At 46.9% G+C, this 23365-nt stretch overlaps 1 protein-coding gene across 2 annotated transcripts; it reads right to left on the reverse strand.

The window, feature by feature from the left end:
• Positions 1-42: 42 nt before the first annotated feature.
• On the reverse strand, positions 43-21792 carry EIF2B5 (eukaryotic translation initiation factor 2B subunit epsilon). Of its 2 annotated transcripts, XR_015700624.1 has the most exons (17): positions 21597-21792; positions 20231-20355; positions 19336-19521; positions 19062-19239; positions 17876-17956; positions 17059-17136; positions 16666-16978; positions 15891-16036; positions 15447-15585; positions 14726-14824; positions 13972-14079; positions 13008-13098; positions 12111-12234; positions 6583-6708; positions 4933-5043; positions 3700-3846; positions 43-191 (listed from the first exon to the last, which is right to left on the reverse strand). XR_015700624.1 is itself a non-coding variant. In XM_087740168.1 (16 exons), exons 1-16 carry the CDS (start codon positions 21747-21749, stop codon positions 3781-3783), a joined length of 2124 nt encoding a protein of 707 aa, XP_087596294.1. In that variant the 5' UTR covers positions 21750-21791; the 3' UTR covers positions 2054-3780. The 2 variants fall into 2 exon arrangements, 1 of the variants encoding a protein (XP_087596294.1); XM_087740168.1 differs by lacking the exon at positions 43-191 and having other exon boundaries at positions 2054-3846; positions 21597-21791.
• Positions 21793-23365: the final 1573 nt, after the last annotated feature.

A 23365-nucleotide genomic window follows, 5' to 3' on the forward strand; every position in this document is an offset into this window, starting at 1 on the left:
GCTAGCAATTATCTGGGCAGCACTGCTAGACTGAGTGAAGAATCTGACATTAAATTCAAAAAATAAATCAAGGGAAGACCTCAGGTAAACAGAAGCCGTAAGAGGTGTGAGGCTCTCCCATGTTTCCACGTCAGCTCTTGGAAGACTGGCACTTCCTTGTGCTCGGAGCTCTGTGGTAAAAGCCGGCGTACCTGGAAAGAAGAATCCAGGTCAGGAATGGAAAAGTTTAGTTTAAGCTGCTTCTTATTGTGTCAACCCTGACAGAGCTAATCTTAAAGTCTTTTTGCAGACCTCCCTGCCCCAAAAGCTGGGTCCACGTGAGAGAATTACAGTCTTCCCCTGACAGGGCCACTCTCTTGCCCACCTCCCAGCACAGTTGTGGATGCACCTTGGAGCCTGTGTCGTAGGCGTTAGACACCTTTGTTACTAAAAGGGCAATTTTCTGATGTGCTGAGAATGCAGCCCAGAGGAGGGGTGCCACACACCCCCAGGGTGGTCGGAGATGAAATCTCATTGTTACAGCTGCCTTTTCTTTTAAAACAGGCCAAGTGATTGAATAGACTCAATGGATAGATTGATTTAACTGCTCGCAGAGGTCTTGTGAAGTATGACTCACTCTTAATGAATGGAGGTTAAGAACACAGAGCCAAAGAAATTAGCAGTAGGGGATTGTGCTGAGCACTCTCGGTCCACAAGGAAGAGTTTCTGAACAGCTTGTTGGCTTATGTCTACATTTAAAACTTGCCACATTGATAGCATTGCTTCTCTTTATGGAGTTAACAGGCTGCGGGCATTTTAGTGCATCTCGGAACAGCCCAAAGCAGAGGTGGATGTATTTGAGTTCCAACACTTACACCTTTAAGCAACACAAAACTGTTCTTTTTCTAAAAGGCGCACTATTGTTAAGTCGTGAGTTTGATACAGGAACACCAGGTGACATTCATCCATCCATCCATGTCAGATGGGGAGTCAGACAAACTGACTACTACTACAGCCTTAGAAAAAAATAAAAATACTGCTTACATTGCTCAAAAAGATGGATAGCAACGATTGCGCAAACAAGGTTGCTCTCAAAGGCATTTCTGGTCTTCCAACCGAATAGAAATCTCGACTGAAAGCAATAGACAGCATCAAGCCCACCCTATACTTAAGCAATGCAATTAATGCTCCTTTAAAAAGTATAGGCTTACCTGCCCATAAGGATGCTGCACCATGCCAGAACTCCACCTTGGAGAGTATCAAGTGTCCTATTTTGTCTCCTTTTTGCTACCCTATTCCTGGCACCTGTAAAACCACCCCACCGCACACGCCACCAAGGCCTGAAGGGTAAGGATATTTGGCCATAGAGCAATGTTCTCCCCTTGGATCTTAACCCCTGGGTGACAAAGCAGCTCACACCGTGAAGAAGTTGGCTACTATGGAGCAAAGGAGGAAGGAACGTGGAGAAAACAAAAGTGGAATTATTACTCGGCACAAAGAATCAAGAGCCTCTGGCAAAACCGAGCCATTTACAGAACTACATGTTAAACCTATTTTTTAAGCCATCTTTACATTCTAAAAGGAAAAAAAATACTTAAGATGTTCAAGGAGATTTTAAAATTACCACGCCTTGCAGCTGGTTTGTAAATGGTTTTACCAAGAGCTCCGTAGCTGTCCTTCCCCCTCTCTGCCAGTTCTTACTCCCCAACATCAGGAGGGCACGATGCAGTACCTAACAGCCAACATTCCCACAAATTCTCATCGTGGCAAAGGATAACAGGTTCCATGGGATTTAAGGTTCAACTTTGCAACATAATCCTGTACAAAAACCAAACCTCACCTGTTTCAGGATTCTAAGTTCAGAAGTTTTAACAAACCGTTCTCTACTTGTAAACAGCGAGGTCATGAGTTGTCACTGAACATTTACAGCAATTCAGTGGTGTGCTGATTTCCTACCTGCCTATCATGTGCTTAAAATCTCTTGAGGAAAAAGTAGCGATTTAGCTTCCCCATTAAGCCCTGCTCCATGTGCCACAACTAGAGACATACAATTAAAACAAAGCAAACAAGCCGGTAACACCAGGATAGTTTTTATTTGCTCCCTGAATTAAATATTGGCAGATACAGAAAACTCAGATACCAACTATTTCCCCAACATTTACAAGACTGAGTTTGCAATGTCAGAAAACAAGCACATTTATGCACAATCCTGGCAACTGATCGTGTGAGTGCACAAGATCGCCCTGCCTGAACATCAGTTTTTAAGAGGCAGTATCCCTGGTCTCCAGCATCCAATGCTGTCCCCTCACTGACAATTGTGGCACCACGGAACGGCCAAGTAAATATCCTGAGTGGGCAGCTCCAGTGCATTTCCCCCCCGCAAAGGATTTATTTCATGCTCCTCCTGAAGGGGCAGAGGCAAGGTCAGCACATCCAACAAATAACCCACCTATGAACACAAGCTGATTCTCGCTGTGCCTTTTTTGCTCTGTTCTTTGAGAGCAGGGAAGAACACAGCGCTTCCAAGAAAGCTGTTCTTAAAGGCCTTATTGCTGCCACACATTGTCTATGCTGGCAACAAAGTGCCAGAGGCACGCTCATTCCCTGCTGCATGCCGAGTTGCTCTGCGGCTGCTGAACTTTACAGTGGGTTTGCAGCACTTTCCCCGCTGTCTGAGGGAAATTTTCAAATAAATAAAAGGACATGAAGTAAGCAAGCTTGTATAACTGAAATCATGTGGAAACACAAAGCACGTGCTGCTGAAGGCAATACCGTTTGCTCCTTTTCACACTGGAGCAGAACTGAGGAACTTGCATCCTCCTTAAAGCAGCTGGTGTGGTCAGTGCCCCCAGAGCAAAACACAAGTGTTGTTGGTGCAGCAAGAGGAGCCAGGCACCTCTGCTCCCTTTTTATAAAAAAAAAAAAAAAAAGAAAAAGAAAAAGAAATAGCCACTTTTCTAAAACATGTCTGCCAAGCTGGGGACGCACAGAAGACGGATTGCATCTAAGATGTAGTGATCCATACGGCATTTCACTGGCCAGTACACATCCACTATTAGCCAACCCCCGCAGGGGGAACCGAGCACGTGTTATCCCCTGTTCTACAGAAGGGGGAAACACATGGTTTTACCAACTCTACTGTGCAACCTTGCGTTAGATCCTCGCACGGCAGATGGCAAGAGATTTTCCCTTTTGGAAAGATCACAGAAGTGCCTCCTAGGCTGCAAAATGCCTTGGGCATCCTCAGACAACTGCATCTTCTCCAGGCACAGGAACTCCTGAATCCCAGTCCTGCACTCCAGATCCTAATCCACATGCTCCTACTCACCAACCTTGCCAGTGTCTCTTCAGCAGGAGTTTTCTTAGCTCCAGAATAACAATGACTCCAAATAACTCAGCTGTATGACCACTCTCCCACAACCCCGATGGTTAGATTTATAAGGGCGTTGTATGCATTTGCGTCGATTTGCTCCCTTTGTATTAGTAACACAGACCTCCCAAAAGATAGCTTATAGTATATCACATCCAGGCTCCAGCGGGATTCTAGGTATCACCACCTCCTGCTTTTCCCTTATGGTTTTTACACTGGGCTGCAACCATCCAACGTAAGGTGCCACTGGGCAAGCGAGGGAGGGAGGGAAGTGGCAAAGTTGGGAACACACAACTTAATTAATGATGGGATTGTCAGTCACTTCGATGTCAGGCCCCACATCTACACACCATGCACTGGCATTGATCTTGCCCTGCCCACTCAGCCCAGAAAGGCAGTGAGAGTGCCTCTTCTCATGCCGAGCCACCGTGTCAGTCTTGGTCGCCGTCAGACGACTCTTCCTCTGCCTCCTCCAGCCACTGGATAAACTTCTGGAGCTGCAGAGAGAATGAAATGTGATTGGGTAACAAGTGACACCAAATGGATGCTGGGAACACTCAACAACTACACTGTGTCAGTGAGCACCACTATCAAGCACGAGAAAGTGTGTTTCTAGGAGATGCTGAAACAGAGGCAGACGGAGGGAGAGAGAACAAAAGTTTAGATGAAAAACAAGTGGGATGCCATGGGCAAACCCAGACTGATTAAATTCCTGAGGGAGATTTCTCCAGTCAGACAATCCCTACAATACTCAGTGGAAAGACAAAAAGTTTGACAGTTTTTCAGAGCTTGAGGGAGAAAAGATGACAGCTGCACCTTAGCTAAGACATGTTAGGAAAACTCTGCTGGGAAAAACCTACTCCCTGAGAAATTGCTATAAAGAAGGCCGCTCGTTTTAGCTTTTAACTGGGCTCAAATAAGCAGCTGAAAGCACTGCTGACCTATATTAAGAGCTGACTTTGCAAAGGTTTTAAAGAAAGTTGGAGTTCTTCGGAGATGGCTTTTTTCCCCTGCTCCTCTTCCAGATCCAGGAAGGACGACTGGAACAGGGCTCAGCCAAACTGCAGCACAAAGTTCTGCCTGATGGAGGGGGAAGTTTATACGCTCCTTGCAACACAAGCCAAATGAAACCACTCAGTACAGCAAATGCTTAGAAATATATGTGAAGGGACTGGTGAGCCAGCAATGAAAGCTTCAAAGGAATTGCATGGGGCCAGCACACAGGGCATTGGCCTAAAGCCCATTTCAAATGGGTGTTGGCTTAGAGAAGCCGTGCTGCTACTCCATAAAGTGCTGGCCTCGTGCTACAGAGAACCCACTAAAAACAATCTCCCTCTCCTACTACCTCCATTCCTCATCCAAATAGGATGATTACGGCAGAACGCACAGAAACGTCTGTTCTGGAGAACAAAGTTGTGTTGCTTAGTGTTCAAGGCACTGGTGCATTACTGGCCTACCGCGTAATGGCAGCTGCTCCACAGAAGGCGACAGTGGCACCAAACTCCACTCGAAATTTCTTCTAGCAGCTGTTCCCTCTCTCTCTCCGCCCCCCACCCCTCCCTTTAAACACCTTTGGGACTTACCCGCTGGTTTTTACGAAGCTGTTTTCCCTTGTCAGTCGTGTCCCGCAAAGAGAACCAATTGAGAATTACATCTTCTTCCAGAATTTCCAGCTGGTAAAATGTCATCAACACCTGCATCGATTAGAAAAGAGCAACAGGGGCTATAAATTTTCTTGGGGCTAGCTTATGTCCAAGCACAGAGTTTGCACATAATCTGTGTCTCCCAGCTCCATCTTCAACAGAAGGCTGCTCAGTCTGCTTCATTTTGCTTTTATTGTTAAAAATAACTGTGCTTCTCCTACCAAGCCTTATGTTGCTGACAGTTAGATGCTACGACACATAATGAATCAAAGTTCAAGCCCCATCAGCTTCAGCTCTGTGGATGCAGGGTATGATTGAGAGCTGCGGGCAACAAAGGGCCACAGAGGATGACAGTTCAAGACATTACTTAAGTTCTCTTTTTAAAGCATCCCAAAACCCATCCCCAAAGCAGATCTAACAAGCAACTCTTTTGCAGGCCCACATATGCACAACGGTGATGTGTGCAGAGAAGAGCATGAATCTACCCAGCTCTGCCCCAGGCTCCCTCCTCCTGCCAGTTGTCTCTTAAAAGTGCCTTATGGCAGGTGTCAAAGCAATTGGTCACTCATCAGCTCAAACTCCTGCCCAGTGCAGCGAGGGGAAGATGCAATCACGCTTTCTCAGGGTGCCTTTGTGCTCAGGCAGAGCAGGCACTTTGCAGTCGGTCTCCTTGCGGCAGAGCACTGACAAAGCTGGCTGCCAACTCCAAATATAAAGTGTCACTTCAATTCCCAGCCTCCAGGGAAACCCAGGCCCCTAGAACAATGGACACATGCCAAACAATTGCTGTACTTCAAGGACATTTTGGCTCACCAAACTGAAGGCTTTTGGCTCCAGTCCTAAGTGCTTTGCCATCAGCCAGAAGCACTGGTAGCAGAAGTTAGGATTACTCTTTCTTGAGGACCCAAGAGTTATGCAGGCTCTAGGAGAGCTCTTCCAAAAGAGACAGAGGCTTCCTGAGACACTGCTAAAGGAAAGACTTGCGATCCAAGTCAAATGTTCTCAGTGTGATAGGGCAGACAGAATGCAGGGACAAAATATTTGTGAAGGAGGGTGAGGAGGAATATACTGAAAACTCTCAGAAACGGGGAGATAGGTAATAAGCCACATGTCAGCTCCCCTTTTTTCCCAGTTTCATAACTAGCTCAGCCTGAATAGGAAATCCTACCCTTATTCCCAGCTTTGCTTGTTTTACACTCTAAAGTGGGATAAACCATTTGGCAGTTAGATCCCAGGGACCATGGAGAGACAAATGAAGTAAAGCTCTTCCTAAAGCAAGCCTCTGGCCTCACCTCTTCCAGCATCACACAACAAGGGCACGTAGGTTAGAAGCTGCAAAATAATATCTCCCTTCAGGCTGCATGCTGGTAGTTAATACTCACCCTCAGCTGTGCTCAGAGGCACAGGCAGACATAGAATGTTTTTTTTTATTTTTAAAGCAATCATTATAGATGGATTTTCTATACACCCTCTTCACCGAGACCCCAAAATTCTCTCCTCTAAAGCAGACAAGCTGATGATGCAAACAGGATGCATTTCACCACGAATCTAGGAAAAAACAGGTCCTCAGAGCTGGGAGCGGATACTCACTTTAGCTATCGATGTGCAGAGACTGTCATGTTCCAGGAAGAATTCCTCAATGGCAAATAAGGCATTCAAGTGATCTGACGCCCGTTTTATGTAGTTCTTAAACAATGGGGTCCAGTTCTTCAACAGCTGCAGGGGAAGAACACAGAAGAGTTCCTGAGCTATGAGATGGTTGTGTACACTCAGCCCTGTTTCTCAGCTGTATTGCACTAAGAAACTGACCCAGGGAGGCATTTTAAGAAACCATTCAGCTGAGCATTTAATGTATTTGCCTCACTCTGTCCATGAAACAGATGCTGTTAATTCTCACGTGTGCAGATAGGACCCAGTTTTACTAAGCAGCTTTGAGGATATTCGTTAGCTTTCTTGGTTTTGCCTCTCTGGATGGAATAGCAGATTATCACAATAAATGTGTTTAATGGAGTCTGGTACCCAAGGAAATAGCAGACCAATAAGGAGAGGTACATACATGCTACTCAAACCTTCCCCCCCCAGAACAGCTGACATTTCAGTGGAACTTTTCCTTCAAAGCAGAAAAGCAAACAAGACAAAAGAGAAAAAGATAGTGCCAGGATAATTACCAGCTGAGTAGAAGTGGACAGTGCCAAATAGCCACCCCTAAAACAGGAACACAATGGAGCAGCCCCTAAGTGCAAGTCACACATTTGCTGTGTGCCTACAGGCTTGTTTGGATCCTGGAGTCTGCTGCAGGGAACAGGTGGGAAGGATGAAGGGCAAGAAGTTGTTACGCTGTTAGCTGCTCTCAGTTCTCTCCTCCAAGGCTTATTTTTTATGAAGTTGAATGATTTTGGTGCTGCCTCTTCAAACAGTATTTCTGCCCGAGTCCCCCACAACTCTTTCACTTATAGTACATATCTGAAAAGCAAGCAGCAGGGAAAGCTCTGCAAAGCAGCACGGGCTGACCTGAATCTGGGATAAGAGGTAATACGGATACTTAGACCCCTTGTCCACAACAATTTTAAAAGGTATCAGAACTAGGATAAGATACAAAAATTCCTCATTGGCCACACCGTGACCAGACCATCCTAAAAAACATTGTAGGAAATTAAACCAGCATTCTACATCTTTTTAAATGGATTAATCCAACAGCAGGCATTCCTGCAACTACATCCTGGGCATGCCCATAGAGATGTACTGTTTTCCTGTGCCTTCAACCATATCTCCTTACAGAACACATCTGGTCTGTTTTGAAGGGAAACAGGTAATTCACAGGGGCTTGGGGTGCGATGAAGAAGCTCTGAGTTACCTACATTCAGGATTAATCAGCATTATTCTATCCAGGACAACTGTTAACAGGCAGTAGCCCTGCCAGAGGGACAGCTTCAGGACACATAGTGGAGCTAGAACCCAGGCTAGCACGGACTACCAAAGGTAGCCTGTACTAGGAAACGGTGCTCAACTACTCCGTAGTACTACACTCCATCACCTCTTCAGACACATTTACTATGCAACCCTGCTGGAATTTGCATGCCTCAAGCAGAAACAAAGAAGGGGATTAGTACAAACAAACTGATCTGTATAGTAGTACATTGACTGGCTCGAGGAACAACAGTAACAGCACAGAATGATCCTAATCATCATGGTATCACAACAAAAAACTAAGGGTTGCATGGCATATTTCCAGAAAGTATTTTAGCCTTTAGCGAAATGTTTAATCCTAAACACTCTTCCCTCCTCTACAACCACCTCCTGCATTTTTATTATCCTTTGGAACTCTTTACTTCAAATGTAGTAAAGCTACTAGTAAGTTCCTTCCAGTCTAAGAAATACTTTGTAATACCTTTCTGTTAACGCCTTTAAATCATAAGCGGGCACAATTCTAACCAGAAGCTACTGAGTTTCTGAAAGCAAGCTATTTATAAATGAAAGCAGAGCTATAAACACTCATAACACCAGGACTCAATCCAGTATGCCTATTGCTGGGAAAGGGAAAGAAGAAAAAATATGCCACCTCAGGTCAAGAACATGCACTGTACTGTAACTGGTGCAAACAGTGAAAGTAGGGCTCAGCCCCACAGAGCCCCTAGCAGAAACACACCCGTGAGCCTGTATGACCACAGAGGCTGTTTTGGGAGTTTCACGAAAATCCGAACTGGGGAATTAGAAGCTCCCAATTATTTTAGATTGAATAAAAGACCGAAAAATGTGAGAAGATAACCTGACAAAGAGCCCTATGGACAACATCGTAACTTTCCAGGCTTTGACTCTACCTGGGTAACTCCTCAAAACAATCTACAGTCTGGAGAAAGCAATCAAATTCCTCTGACAAGTCGATTCATTTTTCATCAGATCTGGTCAGTGATGCTGTACAAACTTCAAAAAGGTTTGTGATCCACTCTTCTTTTGTCAGAAGGACAGTCTCGACACTAGGCCCATTTTACCCCTACCTCCAGCACAGAACACCATCATGAAGTACGTGCAAAGCACAAGGGACGAAGCTATAATTCCAGCCTGTTACACCATAACAGCGTCTGTGCTGACCACTGTAAATTGCTTCAGCGAAAGCAGAGATCTATTTGGTCCCTGAGCGAGCAATCCCATGTTGTGTTCACTCGCATGACATTACAAAAGCGTAAGGCTCCCTAACAGAAACCTGAAGAGGTGCACCACACATGCTAGCTGCGGGCAGCAGCGCAGACACTGGCCAGCTCAGCAAACTGAACTGCTATATTGCCTCCCCCGGCTCCCTTTAGACATCACCTACATAACCTTGTCTGATGCTGCTTCAGTGACAATAGAAGCACAGCCTTCAGTTTGTCAGCAGCTTCAGCCATGTTTGCTCAAATCACGCCTACAGTTCTAGGAAAGGTCTGGTTTTCTGTACCCTCTCTGCTTTACAACTTGTACAAGAGCCAAACAAGATGTCTGACATACATTGAACTGGATAACTCTTATTTCTCAGGCCTCCATGTTTCATCTGAAAAATACCCATGGGCATATCCTTTACCGGATGCTTGTTTCCTAAAATTGCTGCAACACTTAAGAGCTTCACGCTCAGGGGCCAGCACTTCAGAGCACATACTGTGGTTTCCAGTCAAACCATACATCATAACCATGGCATTTCCACAATTTCCCCTCCTGAGCTGTCTGGGACTGCTCTACCATCGCTCTTACACAAGCGACCCATCTTCCTTCAGCACCTCTTAGTCAGAGTTGAGCTACAAATAAAGTAAGAAACATAAAAGAGTTCTGTAAAGTTCAGTGGGCTTCTGATACTCACCACTGTCGGAATGCAAGTATCCCCATCTCGTACAAAATAACACTTTGCCATACGTAAACCATCATAAGCAGATCTCAGCCTAATACCACTATTGACTGAGGCAGTTTTCGCTGCATAGCTACACACTTCAGCTACCTGCTTTCATTATGCACTCACCTACACCAAGCTAGTGCTTGGGATTCTCAGGGTGTAAGTAAGTATTAGTAAATTAATGGAGCGTACTTTTTACTAACTAGGGAACCACAGGTTGTAGAAAAGTCACTGTTTCAGATGCTGTACACATACGCATGCTCTGCCCAAAGAACTGGTCTCTTCTCTTCAGAGCACTGCTGGTAAATACACAAAGCTGCTGCCTAGGAAGACCATCGATGTCCGTTTAATAAGCCTTTGAAGGCTGATTCACTACCTCCATCAGAGGCACATCTCAGCTCAAACATATTGGGTTATTGTAACGGTGACTAACATCAAGCGCAATTGAACATTAACAGTATACCTCACCAGGATACTGCCTTCCTCCTGATTTCAGTACAGAAAGCCAGCAAAACAATTCTGCACAAAGTAAAGACACCAAGGCACAAAACTGGCCAGAGGATTCTCTAAGAAACTTTCTGGTTGTTCTTTACAAAGGAGCACCTGGAGAAACTGGCTGCCATGATGGTCAATTGGTTTGACACTTGGCTCTCTTTGATAAATCTAAGGATAATTTGTGTTTCATAAATGCACATGCCACACAATTCCCTGCCTAGAGAAATTCCGCTTGTCCATGACATGGGGCATGGTCACCCTGAATATTACATTTAGATTATTATCACTTCTCACTAAAGGTGAGTTGATTTGCCGTCTCTGCTGTTAAACATGAGCATCAGCTTTCCTATGATGAAATATGTATGGGCAAAGTTACGCAGAGGTAAGCCCTTCCTGTACTTCCACTGTCTTTAGCTTCTAAGGGGCTTTGGGCAATTATGCAAAACATTATGCATTTATATAGTATCCTGTATCCCAGACGAGAACCTCTTCTGATGGGTGCTGCAGTGAAGTTATCCTGTCCTACTCATGCTAGATTAGGAGCCCAGTCTGGGAGAAAGAGATGCCATATCCTAGCTGGAAAAACACTAAACCATCCTACACAGCTACCAACTCCACACAACCTGTTGTCTAGATGTACTGCTTTCCACTCAGACTCTAACCCCTACTCTAACCTGTTCTCTTCAGTCCTTCTCCTTCAATTCTCTTTTTCCAGGACAGCACATGCTATTCAAGAAAAGAGTCTGGAAAAACAAACAAAAGCAAGCAGAATTTAAACAGAGTGAACAGTAAAATCTCACTAAGCCATCTGATGAACAGATCAGTTCACATGGACGTTTCCTACAGAAGGCGTTTCCACATGTGCCATGCTTACACCTACATAAAGAAGAATTAGTTTTCCACCCTTCCCCATCAATTGAAAGCACATACTTCCTCAGAGAAAGGATTATGAGGATGTCTGTCTAGTGTTCCTCTTTACCTCCATCTCTGAAAAAAATTAAACTAGTCCTTCCCAAACACGTCAGACCCATACATTCTGTAAGAGCACCTTCGTAACCTGTAGAGTTTGCAAACTCAAACACATAAATGGGTTATAACAAAGAGACAAAAATACTACAACAGCTTCAGCTTGGATCAACTAAGACTGCCTGCTTTTTAAAGCAGATCCTACCCTATTTTGTCTCCCTTAAGTCAGGAAACAGAAATCGTTCTCACACAGTTATACAACCCGTCTCTTTAGAGACACAACAGAACTCTGTATCTTTGCTTAAAGACAACAATATCATGTCTTTGCATTTGGCTAGAAAAAAATTGGCACCACTTACAGTATGCAGACGAGTAAGACCTTGGGAAGGGTCCCATTGGGAGAGGAGTGCTCCCTGCTGCCCCAGGGACCGGGCTTATGATGGATTGGAACGGGGTTCCTGGAATGCAAGCCTGTGAAGACATCTCTAACAGTCCCTCTCTTTTCTCTTCTACAAGTGATGCACTTCTACTATCACACACAGGAAACTAAAACAACCACAGGTACTGAAGTAGAGCTCCCCACACCTACAGTCTCAGCTTAGCTCTTTCAAGCAGGTACAATAGTTTCAGTTCACTTTTACTTGTATAGAAGACAAAGAGGCTCATGAACTCAAGGTGTTCAAGTGGCTTCAGGCTTAGCCAAAAAGACATCTCAGCCAGGAACGACCTGGGGCATCCAGACAGACTCCTACACACTAGGAGACAAGCCCAAAGAAGAGCCACATGGAGCAGGACTCACAGGAAGTAACGCTGAGAAATAGTTCTGGGAATCCAGGTTTGCATCCAGCTGCTGCAGTGGGAACTCCAGGATCACTTTACTGAGCACCTGCATCATCTCCTTCAGGCCAATGTTATACGCATACCTGCGAGGAAAAAGGCAAAAAACCCCAACATTTCACACTATCTGAACTCTGCAGACTGTAGCTCGTCATAGAGATACAGCAGAAAATTTGATTTTCATCTTCCAGACTTGTTTTTTATTTGTTTGGTTGGTTTTCCAAACATTCAGGCAATAAAACCACCTTGCATTGCATCAGGCCCTGCATAAGGCCACAAGTCCTGAAAATCTGCTATCACAGCAGAACAAGCTGCTGCAGGGACAGCTCCCTCACGTTTACTAGAGTGCTGTAGGAATACCGTTGCACAAAAGAAGGGAAACAGGTTTGTATTTGAGAAATACTAGGTAAAAGGCACTCTGATTATGTGTTCTAGACTTGCTGCTGTAAAAACAGTGGACAAGCCACACCGCGGCACAGCCCCAGCTGTAGGCAGCTGTCTGAATGTTGCAATGCACAGAGCAGCAGCCCGTGCATGAACTCACAGGCAGTCTGCGCCAAGAGCTGGCTTGCTCTCTTCAGTCCACAGTTACTTAAACAGCAATTCAATCTCTTGTTACAGAATTGGGGCAGGAAAAGCCTAACCACTGAGGATGCTATAGATGCAGCTGGCGCTCTCCATCAACTCTTGTCGTCATTCAGTCATGTTCTCTAATCTGCATTTCTCATGTTCTATACTGATAAAATTAATGTTTTGCAATCAAGCATGGGTATTCACATGGTTTCTCCTTCGCTTTCTAGATCCGCTATCAAACCCAACTGTTCAGCATAAGGGACAGCATCCCTAAGGGAAGACTCACTTGAGGGAGTTGATTTCCAGGACCAGGTTGTCACAGGAAATGTTTTCTTCTTCGCCCCTCTGTAACGTACCCAGAACCTCATTCTGGAAAACTAATGAAAGAAAGGACAGGCAGTTAGACATGAGAGGGAAAAGCACAGATTCTTCAAACTGTTCATTACTGAAGAAACTATGCCCTTAACAAAGGAAGCATTCTGACACAGATGTCTATTTGTTCTCCGTAAGCTGGCACAAACCCACATCAACTATACTTATAAATAGTGGAATATAATTCAAACCTACGAGATATCATTTATCTATCCACACAAACCAGTACAAAGCTATTTACCTCTGCAACCTTTTAGAGCAGTTTCCATTATACTTTCACAATCTAGCCTTTCCTATTCAGACAAACCTCATCTTCTCCTAACTAAAGATGTGAATTCAAACCTAAAATATATCGCTTTAATGTCCTTTGAGGAGATATTTTAACATGAAAAAGGTTTTTTTTTCCAGTTTGGCTTGAACCTCTTTCAAATCCAGGTAAGCTGAACACAACAAAACAGAAAACCAAAACCAAGAGGCAGCTCCTACAAGGACATTTAATTCTCCAGTACAATTACAGCAGCAAGCTGTCCACACAAGGAAACTCTGCTGGACCTTCACACAATCTCTGAGTTTAGACAACGACACTGCCATTTAAACAGACAACTCGGGCAGGTCACTTTCATGAAGGCCCAGTGATCACGAGTGAGAAAGATGAAGGATCTTTGTCTAGCTTCTCATCCCTGGCTGCCTTGAGTTAACACGACAGCAATACAGGGAATATTAAAGAACTCTGTAGAGAACGTAGGCAGTGAGGTCAGGAAACAAACATATTATAGACATCCACAAATTTTCCAATATACCTGGAGAAAGCAGCACAAATCTCACACTCACTGCATTATCTGCAGACTCACCATACTTCTTAACAGCCCATCTCTCACCTTTGATGTCATCTAGCTGAGGGGACGCTGCCCGACTGTCTGGCTCCTCAGAGCCCATGCTCAGGTCGCTGTCTGACTCGCTCTCTTCCTCTGAATGCATAGCTGGGCCTGACGAAGAAGAGAAGACGCAGCATTCAACACCCAAAAGCTGCAGCTGTCATATGCATGAGGAACCAGGTGTTCCAGGGACTTCCCAACCAAGTCAGCAACTATCTGTCCTTGCAAGGAAGCTTCTACTTACAGGTCCAGATGATTAGATTTGCTGCAGAGGGAATGCTACAGCTGGCACTAGGATAATGGGACTTTTTTTAAGAGTCTGCAGGCAGACAACAAAGGACAGGGACAGAAGCAAATGCATTTTGCGCAGACTGCTGACTCACGGCAGAGCAATATCAGCAGACGCTGTCACTAGCAGGAAAAAAGCCAGCAGCACCCGGAATAGCCAAAGCATATTCCCTCCAAGGGAGGGCCTGGTATCCCACGGTGCACCATTCACAGCACAGACAGCTGTGTGTTAGCGTAAGTCAAAGATATAATAAACATCTTCCACAGAGCACAGGAAGAGAGAGAATTTGGTCCACTGCCTGCTTTCACCTCTCACCTTGCCTCCACACACATATGTTATCTGGAGCCAGCCCACTTCACAAAGCCCAGGTCTTACTCTAGACACAATTATCAGTGTCCCACCCAGCCAGTTTCCCCAACACAGGTCTGTCTGTCCATCCCCAGCTGACTACACTAAACTTTTCCTTACCCCATAGGCTTTGTCTCTGCTCTTCATCCTCTTCATTCTTGTCATCTGCTTTCCAGAGATAGCCTCTGCCCTCTGAGCCTACATCCTTTTTATTGTAACCTGAAAGAGAAACAGCGATTAGGAGGCAGATGTACTGGATGTGCTTACAGGCAAACCTGAAATAAGACTGGTATAACCTGCATATTACTGCCCCTAAATATCCTTCATCAAGAGGGAGCTGGGATTCCTGCAGATGCATACGGATTTCAACTTTTATCTTCTCACTTGCCTTGACAAGTGAAACTTACTCCTCCCTACAGCAGCAACATTCAGCTGACCATGTTTAGATCCCTTGACAAAACCAAACTGGTAGAAACAGTATTTCACAAGGACAAAGTCCTTGGACACAGTCCAGGTATGAGGACATAGATCTTGCAACCCGCCTTGAACTGAACAGCTTCAGCTTATTGTCTCCTACAAGGCTCCTACTCTAAGAAAAATGGAAAATAGCTGAGTGTCCAAAGATTTTAATACTGGGGTACTGAGGTACATCTCACTGTCCAACTTCAGCTGAATATCCTTGCTTGCCCTACTGAAAACACACATGTTCTCAGCCGAGTGCAGCACTAAGCTCCAGCCTGGCACTGCAGAGTCTAGAATTGGGGAGGGAAAGAACCCGGAAGATCATGGAAGGCAAATCCCTCTGCACAGCCTGAGTGCATGGAGCCAGAGACTCTCCTACCTTTCAGTTTCACTTTGCTTTCCTCCTTGTTCACGCCGGAATCATCACTGAACTGGTCATCATCCTCTTCCTCCTCATCTGGTGGGTGCAGAGAGATCACTGTGCCTTCAGAAAGGGTGATGCCAGGACCTACTACTACCTGCAAATATGTGCAACATATCTTAATGAAGAAATACGTTGGTTGCCCCCTTGCACCTCCACCAGCAGGGACAACAGCTGCTCCAGACAAGCTGTATACTAACAAATAACTGAAGACATCAGCACTGCTAGATCACATACCATACTAACCTAGCCAAACAAAAGGAAGAAAAAGGTGGGAGCAGTAGCATATCCCTCACCTCTGCAAAAAGGCTTGGAGCAGCCCTGTATTCTGGTATGCTCTAGTGTAAGTCTAGTAACCTGCCAAGAAAGGCAGAAAGCAGAACAGACATAAATACAGCTCACCTGAGAAGAGAGGACACAGTGGGGCTTTAGCTTCACTTTCTCCTTCACTTCAGCTTCATCGCAGACAACAGAATGGCAGATCTCCACGTTATCTGCTATGTGCACTCTGTCCCAGAGAAAAGCTCCGTCCAAAGTGACTTTATCACCTGTTATACATCACCAAGCACAAATATGTTGAGCAAGGCAGTTTGCTGCTCTCCCACACTGCTGGGTCCACTAGAAAGCATCTTACTGAATCCCAATGCCCTTGATGCATGATGGATGTTAGATGAAAGGTAAAAATTGGCCTTAGAGGCCTACGGCCACTTCTTACCCAAAGCTCAAAGACAAGTTTGTTCTCTACAGAGACTTAACAAGTTGACAGTAGCAACTGACATCTTGGTTTTGCACAAATACAGCCAAATCACAAAAACAATCCAGCCAAGACTAGAAAGAAGGACTACTAGGCAGCTCTCGAAAACAGGGACAGATGTCCCTCACTTCCAGGATGTTGGTGGATGATAACTCTAGATCAGTAAAGGTCATGTGTTCTCTATGGCTGAAACAACTTACATGCATGAAGTGCCTTCCACCTTTCAGCATCATTATCGTACCCTGAAAACTTTAATATATTTTCTCTGCTAGAAAACCAAGCTTTTCTCCCTTCTTCCCATTAGAATTCAATCAGTACCCACCTATCATCCTCTCTCAGAGCCAAATGCACTTTAAAAACTAAATCCCAACAACCTGTGCCCTTGCCTGGCACGGCCTGCACGTCCCCCATTCTTGTACTCACCTATCCTACAGTTCTGCCCAATAACGCTGTTTGTTATGGAGCAGTTGCTGCCGATGACTGTTCCCTGCCCAATGAGTACATTCTCTTCCAGCACGCTGCCGTGGCCGAGGCTAACATCCACCCCTCGGTAAATGTTGTGTTTAGAATGGGTGTAACTCTGATTCTCGTCATCGGTGAAGTTCATCTCTGGAGTCAAAGGATAAACCCAGCGCCGGATGATGTCAGAGCACACAGCTTCGTACATTAGCAGGTTGCATATATGGGCACCGTACTCTTCTGTCGTTACATGCATATGGATCTGGTTCCCCAGGACCTGGGAGACAGGCAGGAGCAGGTCAGAAGATTCTCTAACGCAAGGTAGTAGGATCTCCCTTGTAACAACCCTCTCCTTACCTCCTCATTCACCAACAGACCACGCACAAAGTCATCCCGTGTCTGGTAGTCAAAATTGTCTGTGAACAGCTCAGCCACCTGCCAGGAATAAAATATAAGGAAATAATAGAGTTAGCAGAGAACGTTGCCAGGGAAGCCAGGTAATTAATGGCTATTCAGTGGTTCTCAGAAAGCCAAGTTATACAGTAGAGGAAAGTGATGCTCTTGCCTTGAATAAAGCTTTCTTCTGCTAGGAGTGTTGACCTTCCCATCTCCTCCTCCTAATGGAGACTATGAACAGATTCTGGTTTTCAGGAGGGGCAAAACATTGCTTTAGCATTTCCAAGCAATCCGCCCAGCCTCACGTAGTTTCACTCCCAAAGGAAGGCTGTACGCCAGCTTTTTCAGATGTGGAAGAGATGTCAGCGAGCCTAAGCTGGAATAACCCTGAATGTTACCCTAACATGGTACCAGCTTGCAAGTACTGACACTTTTCCATAGCCATCACCTCTGCTCCACAGATGCTACTATACTCGAAGTGAAATTGCTTATTTTCCAGAATAGTTTCATCTGGTGCCAAATCAGCCAGTCTACCGAGGCATCCACTGCCTAGTTCTGCCTGGGCTCGAGCAGTGGATGCCAGATACAGACTAAAGCACCCATACAGTCCGCAGAGCAGCGGCGCATGATCACTCAGGCTCTCAGCTCAGTCAGAGCACAACTGGGCGTTCTGGTTTCCAAACCTAGTACACTCAGGCCACATGCACCCCCTGCATACCAGCAGGATAAAGGGAGCAATGCAGATTGGATTTTGGACCCTCAGAAGGGCAGAGCTCACCTGTGGAGAGCAGATGCTGATATGACAATCCAGCAAGTCATGGCGCACCTCAACGTTCTCAATAGAGTTCTGGAACAGACTCTGAAAAGAGGAAAAAATTCAGATGATCCGAGTGCCTCACGCAGTACCAAACCCCAAAGGCCTTCTCTAAACCAGGGGCAGTATTGACTGAATTATTAAACTAGCTGAAGTTCGGGAGATCAGAGAAATCTATAATCTACACTGAGACACAGGCTTAGCAGGCACAGCCTGGTCACACGCAGAGCTGCGTGTCAGTCAGCAAAGGCTGCCCTCGTCCTCACACAGCGCAGCTCTCCAAGAAACAGCTTGTACTTTGAATGATCACTTTTCCTCCAGGAGGCTCCTTACCTTAGTCGCTGGGAGCTACAAATCTACAAAGAACATTAATAAATCAAAATGCAATGTTTGTAGCTTCCATACCTCCTGTTTTTACAGCTGAGCATTGGTTTTTTGTTGTTGTCATTTTTTTGTTTGTTTTGTTCTTTTCTTTTTGGTTTCCTATGGTGATTTGTGCTTTCATTCGAAGGTAAAAAATAATCTACTGATTACTGATTTGGGGATGAAAATGCCATATAATCACAGTCTTAGTTCTGAGTTGCAAAAAGAAAAAGGTCCATCTATCTCACTGGAGAAAGTGCCTCCACAGACATTTACAGAGCATTTACTACATTATTAGAAGAACCCATAACCTTTTCAGGTGAACAGTACAGGCAGAGGTAGTAGGAGGTACTACCCCTTGCACCTGCTGTTATTCTACCCCCCCATGCAAGGCTCAGCGCCACTTCAAAATGGTTTGTGTACAATAGTGGTATACGCATCCCAATTCGGGAACCCCTGCGACAGCACAAATCATCCATCTCCCTTGTTTCACATGGAGAAAAAGAATCAAATAAATGCAAAAATTGAACTGTGGGAAATATGTCTGCCCTGTCTTCAAACTCTGAAATGAGTCCCAAACATGTGTGCCCCAGCACGATTTCACCAAGCCTCAAATAAAGGTTAAAGTCAAAAAAAGCCAGTTTACCAAGAGTTACTTCCTATCATCTGCTCCTCCAAAAGAAGCAGCAAGCACAGTTCCCCAGCCCTGACTCAAGGAGGACCTCCTCCTTGGCGTGGGCTGCTTCACTACTGCATCCCTGTTCCACCCATCAGTTTCCAGACGCACCATAGGAAAGCGGAAGCGTTTCAGCCCTTGGGTTCTCTGGTAGTGAAGGACACGGTTTGTGGCACTGTCCATAGCAATAACAATGTCATCTTCTTTGCACCTGGCATGGTGGCCAGGCGAGGACTCCTTGAATACCATCGTCATCACAGAAACATTCTTTTCCATCTTACGACGCAACCTGAAAAAGAAGGGCAGAACTTTAAAATCACTCTTCAGAGAGTTAGAGCCCAGAGTCTCAGCACACCAAGCAACCGTACACTCTTTCAACACCTACTTGTGCTCTTCCAGGGCTTTGGATATATTGAAATTGGACACCACATCTCCAGTGACGAGAATAAAGTCAGAACGAACAAGGGACTTGGCATCAACATCTCGTAGCACGTCACCAAGGGAGCGATACAGGTCAGAAGTCACAAAGCGCACCGTGTTGGGAGAGGTGTGGCGGCACCACTTGGATTTTCTGGAAGGAGAAAAACACATCAGGAAGGCATAAAGAGGATATTCCTGTAGAGAACACACTAGGACACAGTGCCCCAGTGCACACCACATCTGTAAGTGAACGCAAGGAGAATCCTATTACTATCGATAGGCTTAGGGATGCTCATTTGCACACAGCAGATGAGCTGAAGAGGGTTAGACTTTGAGACCGTAGCTTATGGAAACTTAGGAAACCCGACTCCACTGTGAGCCAAGTTTTGACAAAGGAGAAGTTACATGCAACCCAAACTTTTTTTTCTCGGAAAGCAGTATCTCAGGCAGGGAAAAGACTGCATGCTTCTCCTTAGCTTGCAAACCTGCAGCATGCAGAGGCAAAGGTGCTGTCTGAGCGACCTGCTTCCATATGCTGCACAACATACCGAGACAGGGCATAACACAAAGGGCAGTACTCTAATTTACACAGCTATCCAGGTGACCCTGGCTTTTAGACAAGAAAAGTTAAATGCCAATACAAACACAGTCCCGAAACACTCAACCCTTTTAATACACTGCACAACCACACTCCTTCACAGGAGGGATGGTCTTTTTTTGAGATGTGTTAGGAGACTTCTCTTGGAAGGGGATCTCTAGCACATGGTTTTCATCAGAAGGATCAGTGAGACCTTTGAGGCTTGCTGGTGGATAGAAGAATCCTCCCCATGATAAAGCTAAAAAGAAGAAGAGAGACTTACTGTAAATGCTCTTTTATCTCAGCTGACTTCCAACAGCAGAAAACGAAGGTTTCTTCCACTCCAGTTGCTGTTAGGAACTCCAAAGTATAGTCAATCATGGCCACATTTGCCATAGGTAAAAGAGCCTGAAAAAAAAGACACACAGATAGCTGAACAAACACTCTGTACCTCAACATCAGCAACAGTCCCTTCCAACTTGAGGATATATCATCAGTGGCACCAGAAAAATAACACAAATAACTGCTCTACCTCCTTTTATCAAAAATTTTCAAAGCTGATCTAAACAGTAAGAGCTAGTTTCTGATCTTCTGTAGGGGCAGATCCTCATTTCAGAGAGGAAAGCATAAAAGAAATGAAGTTATCACACATAAAACTCTTCAAGATTACTTAAATAACTGACAGAGACTAAAAAAAAAAAAAAAAAAATCCCAGAGTGCTGATTCCCTGACTCAGGCTTTAACTGGTACAAGAAAAACCTGACAGCCACGAATGATGAAGCCACAAGAATATGAGTGTCCAGAATTAAAGCAGGGGGGGGAAAAAAAAAAACCAAACAAACACGATCTAAAGTGAAGTGAGATTCAAGCCACACTTTTAAACCAAGTTACTGACTCACAACTGAGTGATCTCAAACTATTCTTTAATTCATTTTGGTGACGTTTTGTTTCAGGCCTGAGCTCGCGTGTATAATTATGACCACAAACATTTCATCGGCAAATGAGGTAAGATAATTGTTCAGACCTAAGTTCTCCAGAAGCGCTCTTTCCTTTAACATAGAGCCTTCTGATCTGGATAATTAAAGTGCTTTCCCCATCCATTTTTCTGACCATATTGTTTTAGCCATTACTGTTGGCGAGAATAAAGATTTTACTTCTTTGCTCTATCGGAAACAAGCCCGCCCAAACCCGCTGCCGCTCCTGCATCAGCGACAGATGAAAAGCAAACAGCGCTGTTCGCCTTTCCATATGGAAAAGCAAACAGTACCAACGCAGCAATTAGATCCTCGCTGCCTCTCCAGCGGGGGATATAAACTCCTACAAGCGAGGAGAACCGGCCGGAGGCTTCCACGGCGTGGGGGAAGGCGGGAAAAACCGCGGCGGCGGGGACTGCCCGAGCCCTGGGCCCCAGCAGCGCCCCGAGACCTGCCGGTAGCGGCGGGGGGAGCCTCGCCTTCTCCCGACCCAGCCCGAGGCTCTCATGGCGGGGCACGCCGCGACCGCCGGCCCGACCATCGCTGCCGGCGAGCACTCCGCTTTTCGTCAGAGTCCTGCCCGCTCCGGACCCCCAGGGACGGGGCAGACCGGGACAGGCTGCCCCGGAGAAACCGGCCCGGGGGAAGCGGCAGCAAGGAGAGGGGATTTCTCACCCGCGGCCGGTCTTTGGAGATAGGGAAGAAGCGGCGGTTGAAGCTGTCGGCGACCAACACAGCCTGGAGCGGCGGCGGCGGCTCCTCCTGCGGGTCGGGCCCGCGGGCCGCCCCGGCGCCAGCCCCCCGCCTCGCCGTGCTGCGGGCCGCCATCTCCTCACGCTGCCTCAGCTCCCTCCCCTTCCGCTTCCGGGTCCGCGCCGGAAGCAGCGACGGGAGCTCGGCGGGGACAGAAGAGCGCGGGGCGGCGGCCGCGCTCCCCGCCCCTGCGGCCGCGGCCGGGCGGTTCGGCGGAGCCCAGCCCCGGAGAGCGGGGCAGGCCCGCTCCGTGAGCCAGCTGAGCAGAAGGCAGGGCCGGGGGTGAGCGTAGGCAGCCGGGGCAGCTTCAGGAGGGGTTCAGAAACTCCTCGCTGCCTCCCCAGCCTTTCGCCCCGTCCCTCAGCACCTGTGTGGAGAAGATCCGCCATTGCCCGACGGATCTTCCCCAGGCAAAGCTGCTGGCCCGCAGGAGCAGGGCAGAGGGGTTTTTATCAGCGTCCCCCGAGGAGGGAGAGCAGCGCTCCCCGCCATGACAGGGCACGGCCAGGGCCAGGGGAAGGCCTGGGTTTCCCACAGGCAGGCATTTCCCAGATGACCTCGGGGATTTCCCGTTTAGGAAAAAGTTATATTTTCTTGATAGGCTTCCTAGCTGTGGTGTGCTTGTGCTGCGTTTCCAGACGTCCAACTGCCGTTTCTGCACAGGCCAGCCTTGCTGCGAACCAGCCCTTCAGCGCTCACGCCTTCCATCAGCCCCCAAAGCCCGCAGTCCCTGAGGGACCCCTCAGAGCGCGCCCAGAGACGCTTCCAGAGAGGAGAGGAGAAAAGAAGACGTGGTTTCTGGGGGCGGGGGTGGCATTTGTCTTCCCCCCAGCTTGGTGAAGCAGCCTGGTTTGGGTGCTGCAGGTGACGGTGTCCGGCTGTGCCCTCTGGTCTGGCACTGTCAGTTTCGTGGATCTTGATCCCCGCAGCCACCCCTGCCCCAGCCTGGCCTCTGTCCTCATGTGGGTCTGGTTGTCCCTCCTGAAGTGCTTCAATATTGGCCTGGCCCTCAGAAGACAATGGGCCGCATACAGTCCTTGGCACAGAAAGCATGCCCTCAGCTGAATCCCTCCTCCGCCGCCTCTCTCTGCTGCCACTCACAGTCCCTGTGATCCCTCTTGCCTGGCACAGCTCACACAGCACTGCTGTCTGCTCATTTTTCAGCTAGAGCTGTGCGATAACCCCTGCATTCAAAACCAGGAAAACAGGCTGAGAGACTTCTCCAGGGAGCTCCTAAGGGGCTGGCAGCAGGAGGGCTGCGGAGGGCCCCGAGCCTGGCGGCAGGAGAGCCCTTACCAGCGCCGGGTGCTGCATGACCTGGTGCTCGCTGCCCTGCCCCGTTGTCACACTTCTGCCCCTCTCCACATGGGACAGGCGTTCACAGCCCCTCCTCTGCCTCCTCACCAGCCTCTCTTGGATTCTTGTTGTCCCTTGCTCCCCATAAACTGCCCCACTGTGACACCCTGCTCTGGTCCTTGCTGCTCTCATCTGCTCGCAGCTCTGTGCTTGCCCACTGACTGACCAGCCAGAGACTCAAGGAGCTGAAACGCAGTTCAGCTGCGATCCGAGAAAGAAACACAGGGCACTTGCACCCCCGCCTGCAAGGCAGGGCCCTTCCCCAGAGTGGAGGGGAACCCAAGGCATGCCTTGATGGCCTTTTTCCATCCTGGTGAAGGGGGTAATTAAGGGAG

The sequence above is a fragment of the Nipponia nippon genome, unplaced genomic scaffold, assembly GCF_047370975.1.
Source record: "Nipponia nippon isolate SJK-2023a ecotype South Korea unplaced genomic scaffold, ASM4737097v1 scaffold_7, whole genome shotgun sequence".
Taxonomy (NCBI): Eukaryota; Metazoa; Chordata; class Aves; order Pelecaniformes; family Threskiornithidae; genus Nipponia; species Nipponia nippon.